General features: G+C 38.5%; 1 protein-coding gene across 2 annotated transcripts; it reads left to right on the forward strand.

The window, feature by feature from the left end:
* The first annotated feature begins 5,244 nt into the window (after window positions 1-5,244).
* On the forward strand, window positions 5,245-18,760 carry Ambn (ameloblastin). Of its 2 annotated transcripts, none has more exons than XM_027389266.2 (11): window positions 5,245-5,259; window positions 6,090-6,158; window positions 9,111-9,176; window positions 10,645-10,692; window positions 11,354-11,464; window positions 12,823-13,065; window positions 14,102-14,140; window positions 14,379-14,438; window positions 14,537-14,581; window positions 15,139-15,183; window positions 18,056-18,760. In XM_027389266.2, exons 1-11 carry the CDS (start codon window positions 5,245-5,247, stop codon window positions 18,590-18,592), a joined length of 1,278 nt encoding a protein of 425 aa, XP_027245067.1. In that variant the 3' UTR covers window positions 18,593-18,760. The 2 variants fall into 2 exon arrangements, with proteins under 2 accessions (XP_027245067.1, XP_027245068.1); XM_027389267.2 differs by having other exon boundaries at window positions 12,868-13,065.
* Window positions 18,761-19,452: the final 692 nt, after the last annotated feature.

A 19,452-nucleotide genomic window follows, 5' to 3' on the forward strand; every position in this document is an offset into this window, starting at 1 on the left:
CAATGCTACAGAAAATCAGTAAGGCGGTTTCTCTGAAAACTGGGACTCAATCTACATCAAGACCTAGAAATACCACTTTTGGGCATATTCCCAAAGAACGCACACTCACACCACAAGGACATTTGCTCAACTATGTTCACAGTAGCATTATTCATAATAACCAGAACCTGGAAACAAGCTGGATGACCCTCAAGCAAAGAATGGATAAGGAAAATGTGGTATATTTACACAATGGAGTATTACTCAGTGGTTAAAAAAAAAAGAAAGAAAAAAAAAAGACATCATGAGATTTACAGGCAAATGGATGAATTAGAAGAAGGCATCCTGAGTGAGGTAACCCAGAAAGACAAATATATATGTACTCATAAGTGGATATTAGACATAAAGCAAAGGACAAGCAGCCTACAAACCACAAACCCAGATAACTTAGGGTACAAAGAGGACCCTAAAAGAGATATACATGGACTCAACTAGGAAGGAGAGAAAGACAAGATCTCCTGAGTAAATTGGGAGTGTAGGGGGGCAGGGGAGGGTGGAAGCGGAGAGGGGAGGAGAGAAGGGGAGTAAAGAAAAATGTATAGCTCACTAAAAAATAAACAAAAAATGAGTTGTAGATTTTTTTTGGGTGGAGGGGTTCAAGACAGGGTTTCTCTGTAGCTTTGGAGGCTGTCCTGGAACTAGCTCTTGTAGACCAGGTTGGTCTCAGACTCACAGAGATCCACCTGCCTCTGCCTCCTGAGTGCTGGGATTCCAGCTGATCTTAACAAAGAATTCTAAAAGGAGGAGGACCAAGGGTCAAGGGGAAGGAGGGAGGGAGGGAGGGAGGGAGGGAGGAGGGAGGAGGGAGGGAGGGAGGGGAGGGGGAGGGAGGGAGGGAGGGAAGGTAAGAAATATCTTCTAAAGTGAAATGTTCAAAGGCCATGTCTTTAATACTAGCCCTCAGAATACAGACACAGGTAGATCTCTGAGAGTTCAGGCCAGCCCCGTCTACATAGTAAGACCCTGTCTCAAAAAAAAAAAAAAAAAAAAAAACCAAAAAACAAAAAACAGAGTGTTCAGCATCCTTAACAATCAGGAAAATGAAGATTAAAACTACTTTGAGATTTCATCGTACCTCAGATATAATGGCTAAATTTAAAGCAATAACTGACAGCAAGTGCTGGCAGGATGGGTAGAAAGAGGAACCCTTAGTCATGGTTGGCAGTATTGGAAACTAGTACAGTCACTATAGAAATCAATGTGGAGAATCCTCAAAAATCTCAAAATAGATCTTAGGACCAGCTACACCACACTTTGGAGTATGCTCATAGGACAAGCTATCCCACACCATAGAATAAGCTCAATGACTCAGTACCCCACTACAGAGATGCTGGCCATATTCTTTGCCACTCTTTTCACAATATCTAGGAAATGGAAGCAGCCTAGATATACATCAACTGGTGAATGAATAGTAAAAAATGATACATTTACATAATGAAATTCTATTCAGTTGTGATGAAAAATGACTCTAGTCATAAAGCTGGGGAAACAGCATTGGACCAAACCAAGCCTTCTGAATATGGGTGCCAGCTAGGAGGCCAAGACAGCTATGGGACCTCTGACAGTGGAGCCAGTCTTTATCCCTAGAGCACAAATGGACTTTGGGAGCCCATTATTCCCTATGGAGGGATACTATTGCAGCCCAGATACAACAAGAAGGGTCTAGCCCCTCCCCCAAATGATATGACAGACTTTTAGGGTCCTCCATGGAGGGCCTCACTATCCCTGGGGAGGAGTTGGCGGTGGGCTGGGGGGTTGGGGTTGGTGGGGAACATGGGAGGATGGGAAGGCAAGGGAATGAGGGGATGGAATTGTAAAATGTTATACTGAGTGAAGTAACCCAGATCCAGAAGGACAAATGATGCCTGTTCTCTCTTATTTTTGAAGCCTAGATCCAAGTCTTTAAGTATATAGTTTGGAATAACCACAGAAGTTGGGCAAATAGAAAGGGACCATTGGGGAAGGTGAGGAGGGGGAGCTTGAGAGAAGATGGAAACAGGACACAGGTGCTATGAAGGGAGCAAGGGTAAAAACAGATGAGAGGGAACTAGCTGGGAAGGAATGAGGGAGGATAGTACAAAACATGAAGGGACAGAGAGGGATAAATAACGCTAAGGATGTTTGGAAAAGCTACAGAGAAACCTGTTATTTTATAAACTTATGAGAGAGAATGAGTTAATAGAGTTAACCCATATAATTCGATAATACTCCCCTCAGAAGCCAAAGACAAACCAAACCCCACTACCAGGCATGGGATCCAGCCCTTTGAATTGTTAAACAAGAACCCATAGAAACAATATAGGCTATTGTCATTGGTCCTGGTGGCCTTCCAGAACTTGATGGTATGACATGATTACTGAATACCATACACTTCGGTTTATCAAAGAAGGACTTGGAGAAATCAAGCTAGTATTGACTTGGCCTCCTTGAGGCCTAGTTCTCACAGTGTTAAAAGGTGCTACACAGGCTGCCAAGAGGAAAGAGTTATCAACAGCCCTGCCTAGCTGTAAATCCTGAGAAAAGGGTGGGGGGGAGAGAGAGTAAGAGAGAGAGAGAGAGAGAGAGAGAGAGAGAGAGAGAGCATGACAAAGATAGAGACAGAATATTTTGAAAAAAGGAAGACAAGTATAAAACGATATGTTAATTTTGCTGTTTACAAAATACATTGATATTATTTACATATTGGTATCATAAAGATCATTGTTACCAATGGCAGAAGTTTTTCAAACATGTATATCACGTATTATGTTTGTAACTGCTCCTCATTTCTCCCTCCAATTTCCCCTACGCCTTACCACATCCCTCTCCAAACTCTACTAGAATTTTTTTTCTTTTCCGTTTTTTAAATATTTTAGACAAGATCTATCTATTATGTAACTCTAGATGTCCTATAACTCACAGAAATCCACAGCCTCTGCCTTCCAAGTGCTGAAATTAAAGGAGTGCACCTCTCCCCCAACTCGTGTGTGTGTGTGTGTGTGTGTGTGTGTGTGTGTGTGTGTGTGTGTGTTGTGTGTCCACATGTGCATGGGTGTGGGGTCATCCACTGAATCATGGGTAACCTACAACCCCACAGAAAAATGACTATCCTCCCCACATCTGCTGGCACTCTTAATAGCTCCGGAGATGGGGTGGATTTCTCATGAGCCCTCTCTATTCATGTGGAAAATCTGACCACTTGATCTTGTACAACAAACCAAAGCTGCTGTGAGTTTATGAGTACAACAGCCATGTCATGTCTAGAAAACAATATTTTGCAGCACTCCTCCACATCCTCTGGCTCGTCTATTCTTTCTACCACTTCTTCATTGATATTCCCTGGCAGGTCACGGAGATTGATATAACTTCATTTAGAGCTGAGCACTCAGTTACATAGCACTTTGAACAGTGTAAGACTCTTCATTAATTACTGCAGAAATAAACAACCCTGTCAAAGGTTAAAATAGCCCATATCTACAGGTATACACATAAATATTTCAAAGGCAGTTTGACAGCAGGACAATTTAGAAAAATAGCAATAGCACCCCTTCTAGGACCTGTGGCCTCCAAAGTCATGGACTTTTGACTAGGTTTACAGACCTAGGCATGAATTGCCTCCTGTTAACAAGGCTTAAAATACAGTCATAAAGCAGTTGGTTGTCCCACTACAGTAATACCACTATTGCACCAGTGAGAACATCCTGCCTGGCAAGTCAGTATTGTAGCATGTGGGGTCCAGTACTGGGTAAGAGCATTAGTGTCTTTTTTCCATTTAGAGGTCTTAATACTACTTTCTAGCACTAGGAAAACTAGACAACAGAGAAGAAGATTCCTGGTCAGTTTGAGATTGACCTCTCTTTGTCCTACAACCAAAACATATGGTGGTCTTAAGCAATAGGATCTTACTATCTATTTATGATAGACAACTAAGAGTAATAGCAATAGCCTACAATGTTTGCAACACTCTGGAGACTCCCTTACTAGTAACTCATAGGGAGGTAACCCATGTCAAGCACTGAGGTTTTCACTTAACTACCCATGTCTTCGGGGAACAGAGTATTGAGCTTTTTAAATAACATTATTTGAAGCTATTAGGTCTGCAGTTGAGTATGAAGTTGTCTTTCTCCCAAAATACCAGCTTCCTCAATGTTCCCTATAATTGGCACAAACTCTACTTTCCTAAAGTGTATACTGAGTCATCCCTTCTTCAGAAAGTAGTCTCAGATGGTTATTCCATGTATAAAATCATACCTTTGGAAAGATTAGGAGGGCAGAAAAAAATTTAAGCAGCTGGTGTTCTGTCTATATTCATATCATCCGCATCAGCTCATGGAGAAAAACCTATCCATGTTGATGTTTACCACCCAAAGACAACTTCCTAATCTTGTTTGATACTGATGTATCAAGTAACTGACTACCTAAAGAGTTGGGGAGAGTTGCCTTCAGATTTGTTTGGTTCCAGTAGAATATTCAAAATTTTCTTCCTCTCCCCACAAAGAATATGCACCAAAGATTTTTTGCAATTCGTGCAGAGAAGACAACTTAAATTTCTTTTTTTTTAAATGGTTATCTCTAGTCAATATCCTCAGATAAAAATACCTAGGAAATTCTGAGAAGGAAAAAAAATCACAAAATTTTCAGTATCTAGCTTTCATTTTCATCTTCCCTTTCAAGCCCTAGAAGGTATTTTAGTATTTCACTCTAGGATATTGTGTTGGTGGGATGCGGGTGGAGCATTACTTTTAACTATAATAAACATGAGGGTCAAAAAAATCTTAAGAATGCTAGCATTAGGTCACTAGCTTTATCTACAGATAAACACTTGCACAAAACAGATAATGGCTTGATTTCTACCTATTTTACATATATTTCCCCAAGCTCACCAAAATGATTGTCTTCAAAGCCTGTGTCCATTATCCCCTCACTGTCTTCCCTGCAATCGAGTTCTCTGAATAAATACAGGGGCTGAGTTACAATTTAAAATAATGAGACCCTACAGGCCCAATGTCCTCACATGCAATAAAAGGGTGTGGGCTAATTGCAGGAGTACAATTTTTTTCCTACATTTGCTTCACTTTGATTGGTGGATTGGTGCTTTAAATAAAGGTTTCTGATCTTTCCAGAATGAGAGACACAGAGAGAGCCCCAGGCACAGTCCAGAAAAAAAATTAATCTACTTTTCTTAGAACTATTTGATTGGCATCATCAGTCCTGAGAGCACAGTGAATGTCAGCATCTAAGGTAAACTGTGATTTTATCATTTCCTTTTGTGTACTGTAAACTCTCTTTTCCTATCTCCAGATAACCTTTACAAAGAAAATCTATCTTCATTTATTACAAGATGATGAATAACAGCTTATTTCAAACATTAGAATGTTCCAGAAAATATAGTAATTCCATTCAGCTAAGAAAATAAACTTATTTGTATAACTTTCTAAAAATGTTTGTTTTGTGACTGTTAGTGATGTATAAAATGGTGGTGGATGAGCACATGTGCTAATCAGATGTGCATTCATGACAAAGTAAAGGACCTTTTAAACTTAAAAAACACATCTTAAAGGAAAATCATTTTGCCTTCACTTCCTTCCTCATTTTAGGAAGGAAAATCACTAATATCAAGTGGGATAAATGTATTCAACTAACTTGAAAGCTATAAGTTTTGAGATGGTTTTGTATTATGACCCAATTACAGATTCCATTTCAAATGCATTTCAAATTTATCTGAGTTTAAACAAAGAAAAAAATTCTGTGAATGGTGGTTGCTAGGCCCATTTTATGAAAGGAAGCATGGCATTTAAATAATATTCCTGGAGGTTGCTCTTAAACGTTCATTTAGATTGTGGCTTCATAAAAATAAGTGCTCAGATACATATTTTAACTGCTCGTCATTTCATCCCAGGAGCTGCTTGTGTAGCAGCACTTTGCTTTTGTTAGCTTTGTAGTTGCTACTGTTGATTGTTTGCTTGCTTGCTTTTTACCTGATTGGAAGAAGAGACACTCATAGAAATGTTCTTTGACCACTGTGAATGCAATTCTGCCTGATGCAATTTTCCAACCCAACTGTGTTCTAGATTCCACTTTTCAAAATGAAGGGCCTGATCCTGTTCCTGTCTCTATTGAAAATGAGCCTGGCAGTGCCGGTAAGTCCATTCCAGGAAATCTATCAGGCTCCTGAGTCAGAGTGAAGCAACCCTGGGGACACTGTCTGAGAGTCCAGGCACCAAATCCGAATCACTTGATTTAAAATAGTTGTAGCTCCCAGTGAATCAAAAGTTCCAGTGGCCAGACATCAGCCTTACCATCTAAAAATAATAAGACAAATGTACTTTTTTCTAATCCAAACAATATTTTAGAATTTTCAAAGACAACTTCTATGTGTCATTTCACTTTTTTAAAAGTTAACAGACTAAAGTGTCATAGTTCTCATTATGCTATTTTATTACTAATTCCTTTCTATCATTATGAAATTGAAATGAAAAGAGAAAACATCTCTTAGGGGGAAAATGTATGTCTCTTTATATTAGTAACATTACATGGTTATAAAACTGAAGGATGGAGTTCCAGTTAAAGCTATTAATTAGCTGGCACATTTAGCTGTTCTATCACCCAACAGGAATTTTTAAATGAAAGAAACGTTGAACAGGGCTACCTAACTTTGCATGATAACTGAGACTAGGGTCCACTTCAGCCATCCATCATCAATCTGAAACAGTAGCACTCTTTGAATGTACAGTGATGCACACCTGACTAAGAGTCACATTGAGGAATGGGGAAATCACTTGATTGCCAAGTGTCTGTCCATCAGATCAGATATTTCTGCTTTTAATTACCCCACGGGAAATTTATCTCTAATAAATGTCTATTACATGTATCTCTATAAATGTCTATTTATATCCATGTAAATAATGTTCCTCTTTAATGCAGGGCTTGGAACAGGTATAAGCAAACTTAGTCCTGCAGTTAGAGCGCTCCATAATGTAGAATTAGGACACTTACCAATAAGGGTGAAAGTGGTTCTGCTCTCACAATACCCCCTGATTCTGAACATGCTCCTTGTACTCAAACCAGTGTACACACATGCAAACAGGCACACACAATCACTCTCCTTGTCTACATAGCTCATCTATTTCTCTACCAAGAGTGTTTACTACATACTTTTAGTGGCTTTCCTTCAGATAGCCAAAAAGAATTATTTGGAAAACGTTGCATCGTGACTCTGAAAGTAGGGTCATACTTGTATGAAAAAGTTGAGGTTAAAAATGTTCAGGGTAAAATTCCTTAGCCTCTTATTCCTGAAGGATAAGGATCACAATGCTCCATACTTGTGGGGTGGAAGGACAGACAGACAAAGAGGTACTCGCAGTATAAATGAAAAAGGAAAGACTTACAATTTCAACACTAGGTAAATAAGAATATCCATGACATCAAAGGTTCTCAAAGTCAAATTTTCTGGTAGGTAAGATAGTACAGAACTGACCCAGCACATGGGAAGTTGGGAATATTGTGAATTAGAAGCCTACCTTGGCTACATAACAAGTTCAAGAGCAGCCTGACCTAATACTAAAACCTTGTCTAAAATAAATAAATTTTAAAAACTTTAAATTTGCCGGGCGTTGGTGGCACATGCCTTTAATCCCAGCACTCAGGAGGCAGAGACAGGCTGATCTCTGTGAGTTCAAGGCCAGCCTGGTCTCCAGAGCGAGTGCCAGGATAGGCTCCAAAGCTACACAGAGAAACCCTGTCTCGGGAAAAAAAAAAAAACTTTAAATTTAAAAATCTAATTTTTCTAATTCTACTCTTCCAGTCTCTAGCCAACCTTGGACACTAGTATTTGTGCTTATTAACATATAAAAAATTAAAACTGCTTAGAAAGAGAAGTATTTTATATTTTTCAAAAGCTACTTGTAAATATACTTATGCTTTACTTATGCATAGTACTTAGTACTAGAATACTTTTTGTTTGCAGAAAAGTATCCATTGTATGATCTAAAAAACTAAGATATAATTTAACTTTTATTTATGTAAGTCAGGGGGAGGTATGTGCACATGAGTGCAGATGCCTGAGGAGGTAAGAGGCCTCAAATCTCTTGGAGCTAGCATTACAGACGGTTGTGAGCTACCTGACATGGATGCTGGAAACCAAACCCAGGTCTTCTGGAAGAACAACAGATGCCCTTAACTGCTGAGCCGTATGCCCAGCCCATTATCTAAATATTTAAATGCAGATCCATGAGCTTATATCCAGAATAATCTCTAAATAAAGGCACAAAAGCCTTTTGAATGGGAGGTAAGATAGGTCTGTACATGACTTTTCTCAGTGCATAACCTCATACCATATCCCATAAACCAAAAGCATGGACATTTATAAAAAGCACAAGAAAATTCAGCTCATATATGTCTCCTTTGCTTTTATATGTGGTCACATTTAAGACTATAAAGTACACTTGTGTTTTGCTCCCTTATTTTATTTCTCATTGTAAATCAGTTTCCTTTTAAAGCAATATAGTATTAAGATAAACATAAAAAAATTATGTAGGATGGGTTTCAGTGAGGAAACCTTGGAAATCTACAGGACCTCCTGTAGTAGTTCAGTACTTATCCCTAGCATAGGTGTGGACTTTGGGAGCCCTTTCCACATAGAGGAATACTCCCTGAACCAAGACATACGGGGGTGGGCCTAGGCCCTATCCCAAAGGATATGATAGACTCTGATGACACCCTATGGAAGGCCTCACCATCCAGGGGGAGCAGAAAGGATATGTGATAGGTAGGGTTTTAGTTGGGGGGGGGGAGTGGAGATGGTAGGGGAGGAGGGGAAGAAGAGGGAACTGGGATTGACATGTAATACAATCTTGTTTCTAATTCAAATAAAAAAATTGCAAAAATATGTGGGAGCAAAATTACTAAGTATAACAATTCCTCCAAGTTACTTGAATTCTTCATTCTGTCTGAAAAACCAAGTCATCTGAGTAATAAACCAATATGGTAGCCTCTCCATGAGACATTCCATTCAGCAGTGACCTCCTACTCCAAACATACATTTAGAGAAGTTTCTCAACAAAGAACTCAATATCATTCATATTTCTATTTAGGCATTTCCTCAACAACCTGGGGCTCAAGGCATGGCACCTCCTGGCATGGCTAGTTTGAGCCTTGAGGTATGTATTCTCAGAGTGATTTCTATTCTAGCATGTCCCTGATTGTAGTTAGAAATGATGTGTTGTTTCTTACTCTTCCTAGTCCAGAAATCTTTGTCATTCTGAGCAATTATAAAAGTGTTAATGGTATTTATTACAATTTTCTCTTATAAATTCTACTTCAGTTTTAAATTCTGAGGTATCTTAAGCTTTAGGTCATTTGTATGTAAATCAAAGCAAAACTGATGGTTAATACTAACTATATGTACATTAACTATTGTACCTGTTGAAACATATTATTCTGTAGTTGAAAACAGCTTACACTTAGCTCTGCTGCTTATATCTTAGATGATAAAGCTCTCCAGCTGTTAAAAGGTCCTATCGGTAGCATTAACATTAATATATATTCTGTTCAGTAAACTACAGTAAAATAAAGATTTTATAATGAAGAAGCTAACAGAAAGTACCTATGAGACTATAATATCACAATTTTCACAGATTTAATTGTGTCATCTGAGAGCAATTAGTACATATGTGGACATTATTTCACATGGATACTCAATTTCATTGAGTTTTTCTCTAATTTTTCAGCTCAAATTCAATACAAGAAACATTATTCTTTTCCCATTTAAAAGGTGAATCTAGGCCAGGTATGGTAGAGTTTGCCTGTAATCCTAACATCCAGGGAGACTAAAGTAAGAAGGAGGATCATGAGTTGGAGACAAACCTGGGCTCTACAGGAAGACCCAGTCTCAGAGAAAATAATGAAATTTACTTTCTATAGAAACAATGGCATTCTTGGCAATCTACCTAGATACCACTTCTTACAGTGTTTAATATCTATTATATTGATTTTTCGGCTGGATTAAAAGAAGTGAGAGTTTATTTGTATTGTCTATTTTTCCAAATTCCTTTTCAGGCTGATTTTGTAAAATATATAAGTTAAAATAATTCAAATGAGGTAAAATGAGAGCGTTGATAAAGCAATACTCTCATACATGTTCTTGTGTTGAATGAGTTATTTTCCTGTCTCAATGTGACACTCAATTAACTAGTATTTTCCCATTTAATAATTGGCAAAAGTAAGCTCACTGTTTCCACAGGCTGAGCATGTCAACAGTAAAGCTACATTCTTCACTTCTTTTTTTTTTAAGATTTATTTATTAAGTGTAGAGTGTTCAGCTTGCATGTATGCCTGCAGGCCAGAAGAGGGCACAAAATCTCAATACAGATGGTCATGAGCCACCATGTCGTTGCTGGGAATTGAACTCAGGACCTTTGGAAGAGCAGGCAGTGCTCTTAACCACTGAGCCATGTCTCCAGCCCCTGTTCTATACTTCTTTCTTTCAGTGTTATTTGTGTCTACTTTAGCTTTATTCAAGTTGACCTACCCCAAGATTTGTATTGATGATGTTAAATGTCATGAGAAATCAATTGTGTCAAATGGACATCTAACATATGTTAGAACACTAACCCACTTTTTTTATAGACAATGAGACAGTTGGGAAGCTTGCAGGGACTCAACGCACTTTCTCAGGTAACTATTGGAGATGAATGGGATCTTCATAAAACTTTATTTTCAAATATGTATTATGAGCATTCATGGTTGGTGACTATGACAGTAACAGCACAGTAACTGATAACACTTGTTTATTAATTGACAATAGCTAAACATTAAGAGAAGAAATGAATGATTAAAAAGACTAAAACAAAATAAAATGTGATAGCCAAGCATGGGCCTCACTCCTATAACCCCAGTGGTTAGAAGACTGCAGCAGGAAGAATGCTGTGAGTTCAGAGCCACCCTAGACTACATAGTCAGTCTCAAAAAACAAATTACAGCAATAACAATATGTGGTGGCAGAGGAAAGTAAAAACAATATACCTGGCACCAAGAAGCCTGAAGCAGAAAAATTGCAAGTTCAAACCAATCTAAGGACATGGTTTAGTATAACCCTGTCTCAAAACACCATCAAATACATGCACTGAATTTCCTTAAGTAAGACAAAGCCCTTTATTAACTAATAATTTTGTTTAATAGCCCCAAACACAAATCCGCAATGGTTAAATCTCAACCAAGATTATGGTATATTGTAACTTGGGAAAATTGACTTATCTATTTTATATTAAGCAGCATCACTTTTCTTCTGTTCCTATCTCCTAATACTGACGTATATGTATGCTTTCCTCCCTGTCAGTACTCTAGACTCGGCTTTGGGAAGGCACTTAATACTTTATGGCTGCATGGTCTCCTTCCACCGCATAACTCTTTCCCATGGATAAGACCAAGGGAACATGAAACCCAACAGGTAAGCTAATTGTATCCATGTGTTCAAACTCCATGCTTTAAGATCTGTTTCTACTTTTCTTCTTGAAATTGATACCTAATAGTAGCAAATACAAATCAGTAATTAACAAAAAATTCCTCTAGTACCAAATAAATCAACTCCTATAACTACTGTTACTCAGGGAAATTTTCAATTTTAAAACAAATTTGCACTTTTATTTCAATAGCCTCTGAAATAACAGATATACAGCAAACATATCAGTAGTAATGATAACCTCAGAAATGAAAACAGACTATAAACTGGATAATTTTCATTTTAATAAAAATTTCCTAAATAATTACCTAAAGACTAATTTCAAATGACAATAAGCTTCATAACTGACAACACCATAAGAGAAACCAATAAATATATCAATCTGTCAACTGTTATTTATTGGGTTCTTAATAAGCATATTGTCCAAACTGTGCTTTGGGGGGTAAAAATAAAGACATTTTAGAATGGCTCAAAGGCTCATGAACTTTAAGTTTGATGGGAAATATTTCAAGGTATTAATTGGGAGGTAGAAGTAGTGAATGTTATAGGAGCTGACACATGGGCAATGGTTGAAAACAAAAAGTAGAGCCAAGTTAGTATGAGACATCCATACCAGTTCCAGGAGTATGAAATTAGCATACAAATGATATGTAGCCAGTCACAAGTATTTTCTAAAAACATGCAAAAAATAACATGGTAGTTCAATGGTTACTTTTAGTTCTACCTGGACTTCCATAACAGAATTATCTACAAGGCCACACTGACCATACAAATTATGTTATTACTGGTCGTTTCTTCACTTGATTGTTTACAAAGAAAATTTATGATAAAAACATTTATTTAAGTATTTTAACTACCTTTTTATTAAATCACAAAATATATAAAGCAATCATTATACACTGAGCACTTATTAATACCAATATCAATAAATTAAATATGGGGGGCTGCTCGGGGTGGCAGAAGATTAATAAGATATTGTTCTCTGTCAGTTGACTTAGGGAGAAGTTTGTGACAAATTCTTATAATCTAGTAAGAAAATGGTGAAAAAAAAAACAAAACATACAGGTAGTGGTGGTTACCGAGAGGACAGAATGAGTCATTCTACCAGAAAGTTCAGACACATAGATTTACGCACCCCAAGAAACAATGGTCCCAACAAAGGTAGAGGGGTAAGTACATTTAAAACCTTCTTGAGCACACTGCCTCCACCTTCTGTGTATACTCTGCTTCAAGACTACTTACTCCCTTCCAAACAGCAAGCATCCTGGCACTTTGCTGTAGAAATTCTAGGCAACATGGTTCAATGAACCACCTCTTCCTGACACTCTTTTCAAATTTCTCTACAGTATGAATATTCTTTGCCTGTGCATCCCCCACCTCTCCCATCACAGCCATCCCTGCAGCCTCACCAGCCAGGACTGAAACCCTTCCTCCAGCCCACTGATGCAACTGGTGTCCAGGTCACACCCCAGAAGCCAGGGCCTCAGCCTCCAATGCACCCTGGACAGCTGCCCTTGCAGGAAGGAGAACTGACAGCAGCAGATGAGCAGCCGCAGGTGTTGCCATCAGAGAATCCCCCAACACCTGAGGTAATTCTTTGACTTTGACATCAGATCAGCATTACCCACTAACACAACGAAAGGAAAACTTACTGGAGGAACAATTTAAATAATCCTATCTCTAGAGCCTACTATACTAAAATACAAATACTTTACTAATATTCTTTCATGAGACATAAATATCCATTTCTATTTTTGCCATCAGAGTTGGCACAGTTTCCAAAAGATCTACATCTCTAAACTTATCTTTATGGAACTTTCCCTTGGGAATAAGACAATTCAGAGAAACCCAGGCTCACTAGCTTGGGTTTTTCAGTGTTGGTGATACTTAGCACAGTGATTGCTTCCTCTGCATAACAAGTACAATATTGGTTTCTTATCTCTTTGCAGATAAAATACAGATATGCAAAATTAGCTTATAATGATGTAAAGAAAAGAGCAATGGACAGAAAAAGAGAGGTGCCAGGCAACTATCAATACTATGCAGCAGACATTTAATATTCCCTTCTATCATCCTGACTACAATCCTATAAAGATAAGATTATGAACCTTTTTTAAACCTAAGAAGATGCTGGTCTTGGAGTATTCCTTTAATCCCAGCACTCCAATGGCATAGGCAAAAAGATCTCTGAGTTCAAGACTAACCTGGTTTACAGTGCAAGTTCCTGGGTAGCCAGGACTACACAAAGAAACCTTATCTCAAAAACAAATAAATAAACAAACAAAGCTAAGAAAACAAGCATTGAGAGGCTACAAAATTGCCCAAAGATTGCACTAAAACTAAGTGGCAGTTCCAGACTTCAAACCACTCAAACATGTGCCAGTTCCAAAACTCATTACCATTTACTCTGTAATGCATAGCAAATCTGTGATCAACATGTCTCATCTCCCTACAGGCTCACTTGAGTCATGTAAGTAAAATACAACTGTAAAGACATAGATTATCCCAAGACTTAAAGAGAATAAAACATAGAAACATTTTCAACTGCTTTATTGTAATTATAAACAAATGAGTACTATGTTTGTCTCTTTTGACTAATAGTTTCAATATTTCTTTATGATACAGGTCCCACTAATGGATTTTGCTGATCCACAGTTTCCAGCAGTAAGTACAGAAACTTTCTTGGAGAAAAAGTATCACTATATTTTAAAAAGTCTGAATGAATTGTTTTGTTTTCTTATTTACCTATAGATGTGGAGTATTTCTGAGTTTCTTTTTCTTAGCTATTAAGTACTAATATTTCACACTAATCAATCGAAAAATATGTTCCTGGTGCTCTTAAAAGTACTGCAGTGGATATGTGCCTGTGTTGACTGACTCCTCTGCTTTCTGCCTGCTACAGGTGTTCCAGATAGCTCACTCCGTGTCTCGGGGACCAATGGCACACAATAAAGCACCATCTGTAAGTCTGTTTTCTCTTTCTACTTCTGTGTTTGAAACTAACTTAAAAGATTTCTCTTGGGAAGATTCACTTTTTCATAACTATTTTGTTCTGCTTAGTTTTACCCAGGAATGTTTTACATGTCTTATGGAGCAAACCAATTGGTAAGTCCATATTCTGTAAAAAGCATCAATTAGATATCATCTTTGGGGCTAAAAATCATAGAATCCGGGGCTGGAGAGATGGCGCAGAGGTTAAGAGCACTGGCTGCTCTTCCAGAGGTCCTGAGTTCAATTCCCAGCAACCACATGGGGGCTCACAACCAGATAATGAGATCTGGTGCCCTCTTCTGGGGTGCAGGCTGAACACTGTATACATGATAAATAAATAAATCTTTAAAACAATCATAGAATCCATACCTAACATGAGATATTCCAAATAAATATTCCCTAAATACCTATACTTACCATTTAAATAGTAAGATGGCACACTTCTTTATTTGCATAATAGACACACAATTGCATTAAAGAAAAATTTAATTTAAATCTTTCAAATTGGCTCTATCTACTCAGTAATGACTCAGCTCTCTACTCTGCCTCTGGACACAGCACTCCTAAGTCTTAAGGGAAATACTAAGTGGTTTTTTTCTTTGTCTTGAGTAGGTAAGAAAGTCATAGGGGCTGCTAGTTCATATAGTGGTGCACTGTTTCTTTTTTAACAGAATGCTCCTGCCAGAGTTGGCTTCATGAGTTCAGAAGAAATGCCTGTGAGTACTATCTTCTAACTCTTCTTAAAACAATGGTCAAGGAGAATAGCTAGACTTCTACCTACAAAAGGCAGTGACATAAAAGTACCCATAGGATCATTAGATTTGGATTGTTCTGTTCCAAAACTGAAAGCTTCATGCTGAAGCAGTATCAAAAGATTTAAAACATTTCAGAGCTAAAAATGGTGATGCTGCATAAAATCCCAACACTGTGGACACAGAGGCAGGAGGATCCACAGTTCAAGGCCAGCCTTGACTCCATGAGACCCTGTCTCAAAAATATTTGTTTTTCACCACATTTTCTAATCATTTGTTCCTAAGTGATGTCCATTTTAGAGTCTACGGTTTTGTCCCACTCCTTGTATATGACCAGAAGAGTCACCTCCTCTCAAAGGGAGGTCAGGCAAATACTTCAAATTTTTAAAAGATATGTAGTTCATACAGACATCTTACAACTATTTCGTTTCCCCAGAAAATAGGTTCAAAAATAACCCAAAGAAATTCAGCCCTTAAAAGAACAAAAAGGGAAAAGTTGAATTTAAGTTTTCATTATTATAAATTACTAGGCCAATGAGAATACATTATTTTAAGTCAATGAGAGCCTGCTGTTATGCTATTGCTAATGCATGTTAAATTTTTCAGATTTGAAATCAATACACTGGCTGGAAAGATGGCTCAGAGGTTAAGAGCACGAGCTGCTCTCCCATAGGCCCTGAGTTCAATTCCCAGCAACCACATGGTGGCTCACAACTATCTGCAATGAGATCTGGTGCTCTCTCTGGCCTGTAGGCATACATGCAGGCAGAATATTGTATACATAATAAATAAATCTTTAAAAAAAGATAAGTAATTTAAAAAAATAAATCAATACACTCACATAATTTGACTTATTCTCTCAGAAATGTCTACTAGCTACATCTGTTAGGGTGCAAAATGAAACTAAAACTATATCAAGTTAACAAGTCATTGTCAATGGCATAGCCTACCAAATTAATAAGTCTACACACATGCTATCACTAAAAGAAGACTGCCATCTCACAATTTATTAGTGCCTTCTGTGTGCCAGACACATAGAACATGCTATAGAGCTTAATGATCTAATGAGTTGGAAGACAGGTACCATGCAAACAACGTCAAATTCATGGGATAAGGGCAATGACCAGGTTATTATAAGGAAAGCAAGATAGCCCAGCCCAGGGGTTCACAGTGCTAGCTCTAGATGAGATGATATGAAAACCAAGAAAAGTGGAAGGAAAGAGTATTTTATTTACATACTACCAACACAACTGGCTGAAATTAAACATCTAAGATAAATGCTAGTTACTATTTTACTAGTGAATCTAACTATATTTTGTCTCATTCTCAAAAGATTTTGTGATTGTTTATGAAAAACACAATGTATAATGGAAAAATTAAAGGTGAAATTTAAGATGAGTCAAAACAGTGAAGAAATCGCACCAGCTCTACTCAAATATAAATATATAAATAGTCCTAGATTTTGGTTCCCATAGTCATGGCACAAAAAGAAACATGTTAAGTTCTAGAATTCTATATGTCCACAGAAAAAATGTTTCCTACAGAGAACTGAATCTTTTTCTTATACTTTGTTTTTAAAAATCTAAGGAAAAGAGAAGGAAGGAGCAGAACAGGAGGAGAAGGAAAGAGGGGAAGAAGAGATGGAAGGAGAGGGGAAGACAGGGAGGGGAAAGAAAGAGTAGACAAAGGGAGGGGGACAGGAGAGGAGGAGGGAGAGAGAGGAAGATAGGACAAAGGACAAGGAGAGAGGGGAGGGAGGAGACACAGATGAGGGTTAGGGAAGGCAGGGGAGAGGGAAGGGGAGGAAAGGAAAGGGACTGAGAGGGAGAAGAGAAGGGGAGGGGCAAAGGAGGAAGAGGAGGGGAGAGAGAGGGAGAGAGAAGGGCTCCTGAAGGGGAAGAGTTAAACTCACACATAGAACCCTACTCCTCATGCTGTGTCATCTTGCCTTAATACATGGGGGGTGGGGGGAATGCTTAATCTTATTGAAACTTGATAGGCCAAGTTTAGTTGATAATCATGGGAGACTTTCCCTTTCCTAAACAAAAATGGAGGAGGAGAGGGTTGGGGAAGAGGGGTGGAGACAGGAGGAGGAGAAGGAGGGACTGGGAGGAGAGGAAGGAGGAGAAACTGTGGCCAGGATGAGATATATATATTTAATAAAAAAAAAAAACTCACACATAGAGCTGTATTAGAAGGATATTGAAAACTGCCAAAGGCAAGATCCTCCAGAACATCCCTCCTCAACCCAGGCAGTTACAGGTCTCACATTTTGTTTTATGATGTTAGAGCCCTTTTCAACTGCTTACTGTTTTTTTTATTATTATTACTATTCTCTCATACATTACATCCCACCCACAATTTCTACTCCTCCCAGTCCTCACCCTCCCACCTTGCCACTCCCCCAGACCCACTGCTCCTCCATTTCCATAAAAAAAAAAAAAAAAAAAAAAAAAAAACAGCCTCCAAGGGATGTCCACAGAACAGTCATAACAAGTTACAGGAAGACTAGGCACAAACCCTCACAGCAAGGCAATGGATGAGCAAATCCAGGAGGCAGAAAAGACAGACTTTTGCCTACTGGTTTCTTAACGTTAAGATGGCATAGTCTCTACCTGCCTTCCTGGAAGTGGCTTTCCCCAACCCAGATAAGTATAGAATCCTCTCCACTATATTTCAAAGCTCGTTTCTGTAAGAAGTGTGCTTTCACAAAGCAGTCAGCCAACTCCCTGTTGTTCGGTTAGTGCTTGTGACTTCTCAGGGAACATACCAGGTATAATTACATGGAATTAATAACGCACAATAATTGTATCATTGAAGGATATTTATTTTCCAGGGAGGAAGAGGAAATCCCATGGCCTATGGAACTCTGTTCCCAGGATTTGGAGGCTTTAGGCAAACCCTTAGGGGACTGAATCCCAATTCACCCAAGGGAGGAGACTTCACTGTGGAAGTAGATTCTCCGGTATCTGTTACCAAAGGCCCTGAGAAGGGAGAAGGTCCAGAAGGCTCTCCGCTGCAAGAGGCCAACCCAGCCAACCGGGAAAACCCAGCTCTCCTTTCACAAATGGCACCCGGTGCCCATGCAGGACTCCTTGCTTTCCCCAATGACCACATTCCCAGCCTAGCAAGGGGACCTTCAGGGCAAAAGCAGGGACTCCTGGGGGTCACCCCTGCAGCTGCTGACCCACTGATGACTCCCGAATTAGCAGACGTTTATGAAACCTATGGTGCTGATGCCACCACACCCCTGGGTGATGGAGAAGCAACCGTGGATATCACCATGTCCCCAGACACTCAGCAGCCACTGGTGCCGGGAAACAAAGTGCACCAGTCCCAGGTGCATAACGCATGGCGTTTCCAAGAGCCCTGATGACCTTGCGATAGCCGCTACTTTGTGTATGCACAAGCTTTCCAGCTTTGTCCCCATAGCGTACCTTGTTGCTAAAACACTTACTACCCTTCCACGGTGAAGGTATTAAGAGCACTAAGCATGTATTAATAAATACAAGTGGCTAGAAATAGTGTAGGTCCCGTCTTGGCTTCCATTCTTATTGAAATAAAATGTATCAACTCTCTCCGTGACTTAGAAATACTATTAATATCAGAGCAAGTCTGAGTCTCAGCACTTGGTGGCCTAGCACTTAGCTGTCTTAGGCATTATAGAACTTCTCTTAGTAGCATGGCATCATTATACCCAGGAAATGTGACACTGCTTCTTTCTCTAAGCAAAAGCACTTAGTTTCAGAATTCTAAAGGATTTCATTTAAACCTTATTAAATGGTGATTGGTGGAGAACCCTGACTGCTATTACTGGGTTTCATATATTGGATTTAAAATTCTTATTTGTAGAATATTTTATTTAATCTAGGAAAAGAAAAGGCAATTGGCCTGTTTTAAATAAAGGATTTTTCTCACTGAAAATGTCAGGAATTGTATGCTTATTATTTATATGTATTTAAATAGTTAAGAAAAGCATACTCATCCCTTGTTTGATATTCATTAACTTATTTTATTCGATTTATTTTATCCAAAGTTCTCTGAAGATTTACATAAGTCCTAGGTACTATGCAAGGCATCAGGTTTATGGTCCCATCCTGCAAAAATTAGAATGGACACAACTGACAGATAATTACAGTACTAACAAAACAGCCAGTCTAAGGCAAGCTCAATTACTGTACATAAATTATCTCACAATGCTGTAAAAAATAAAAATATATTCAGGCCTACTAT

This window comes from Cricetulus griseus (assembly GCF_003668045.3).
Source record: "Cricetulus griseus strain 17A/GY chromosome 1 unlocalized genomic scaffold, alternate assembly CriGri-PICRH-1.0 chr1_1, whole genome shotgun sequence".
Lineage (NCBI taxonomy): Eukaryota > Metazoa > Chordata > Mammalia > Rodentia > Cricetidae > Cricetulus > Cricetulus griseus.

Excerpts from the sequence above, each read along its gene's own strand:
- Ambn (XM_027389266.2), top strand. Across the intron at positions 10,693-11,353 it reads GACTCAACGCACTTTCTCAG|TACTCTAGACTCGGCTTTGG; the intron begins GTAACTATTGGA and ends CCTCCCTGTCAG. Across the intron at positions 13,066-14,101 it reads AGAATCCCCCAACACCTGAG|GTCCCACTAATGGATTTTGC; the intron begins GTAATTCTTTGA and ends TTTATGATACAG.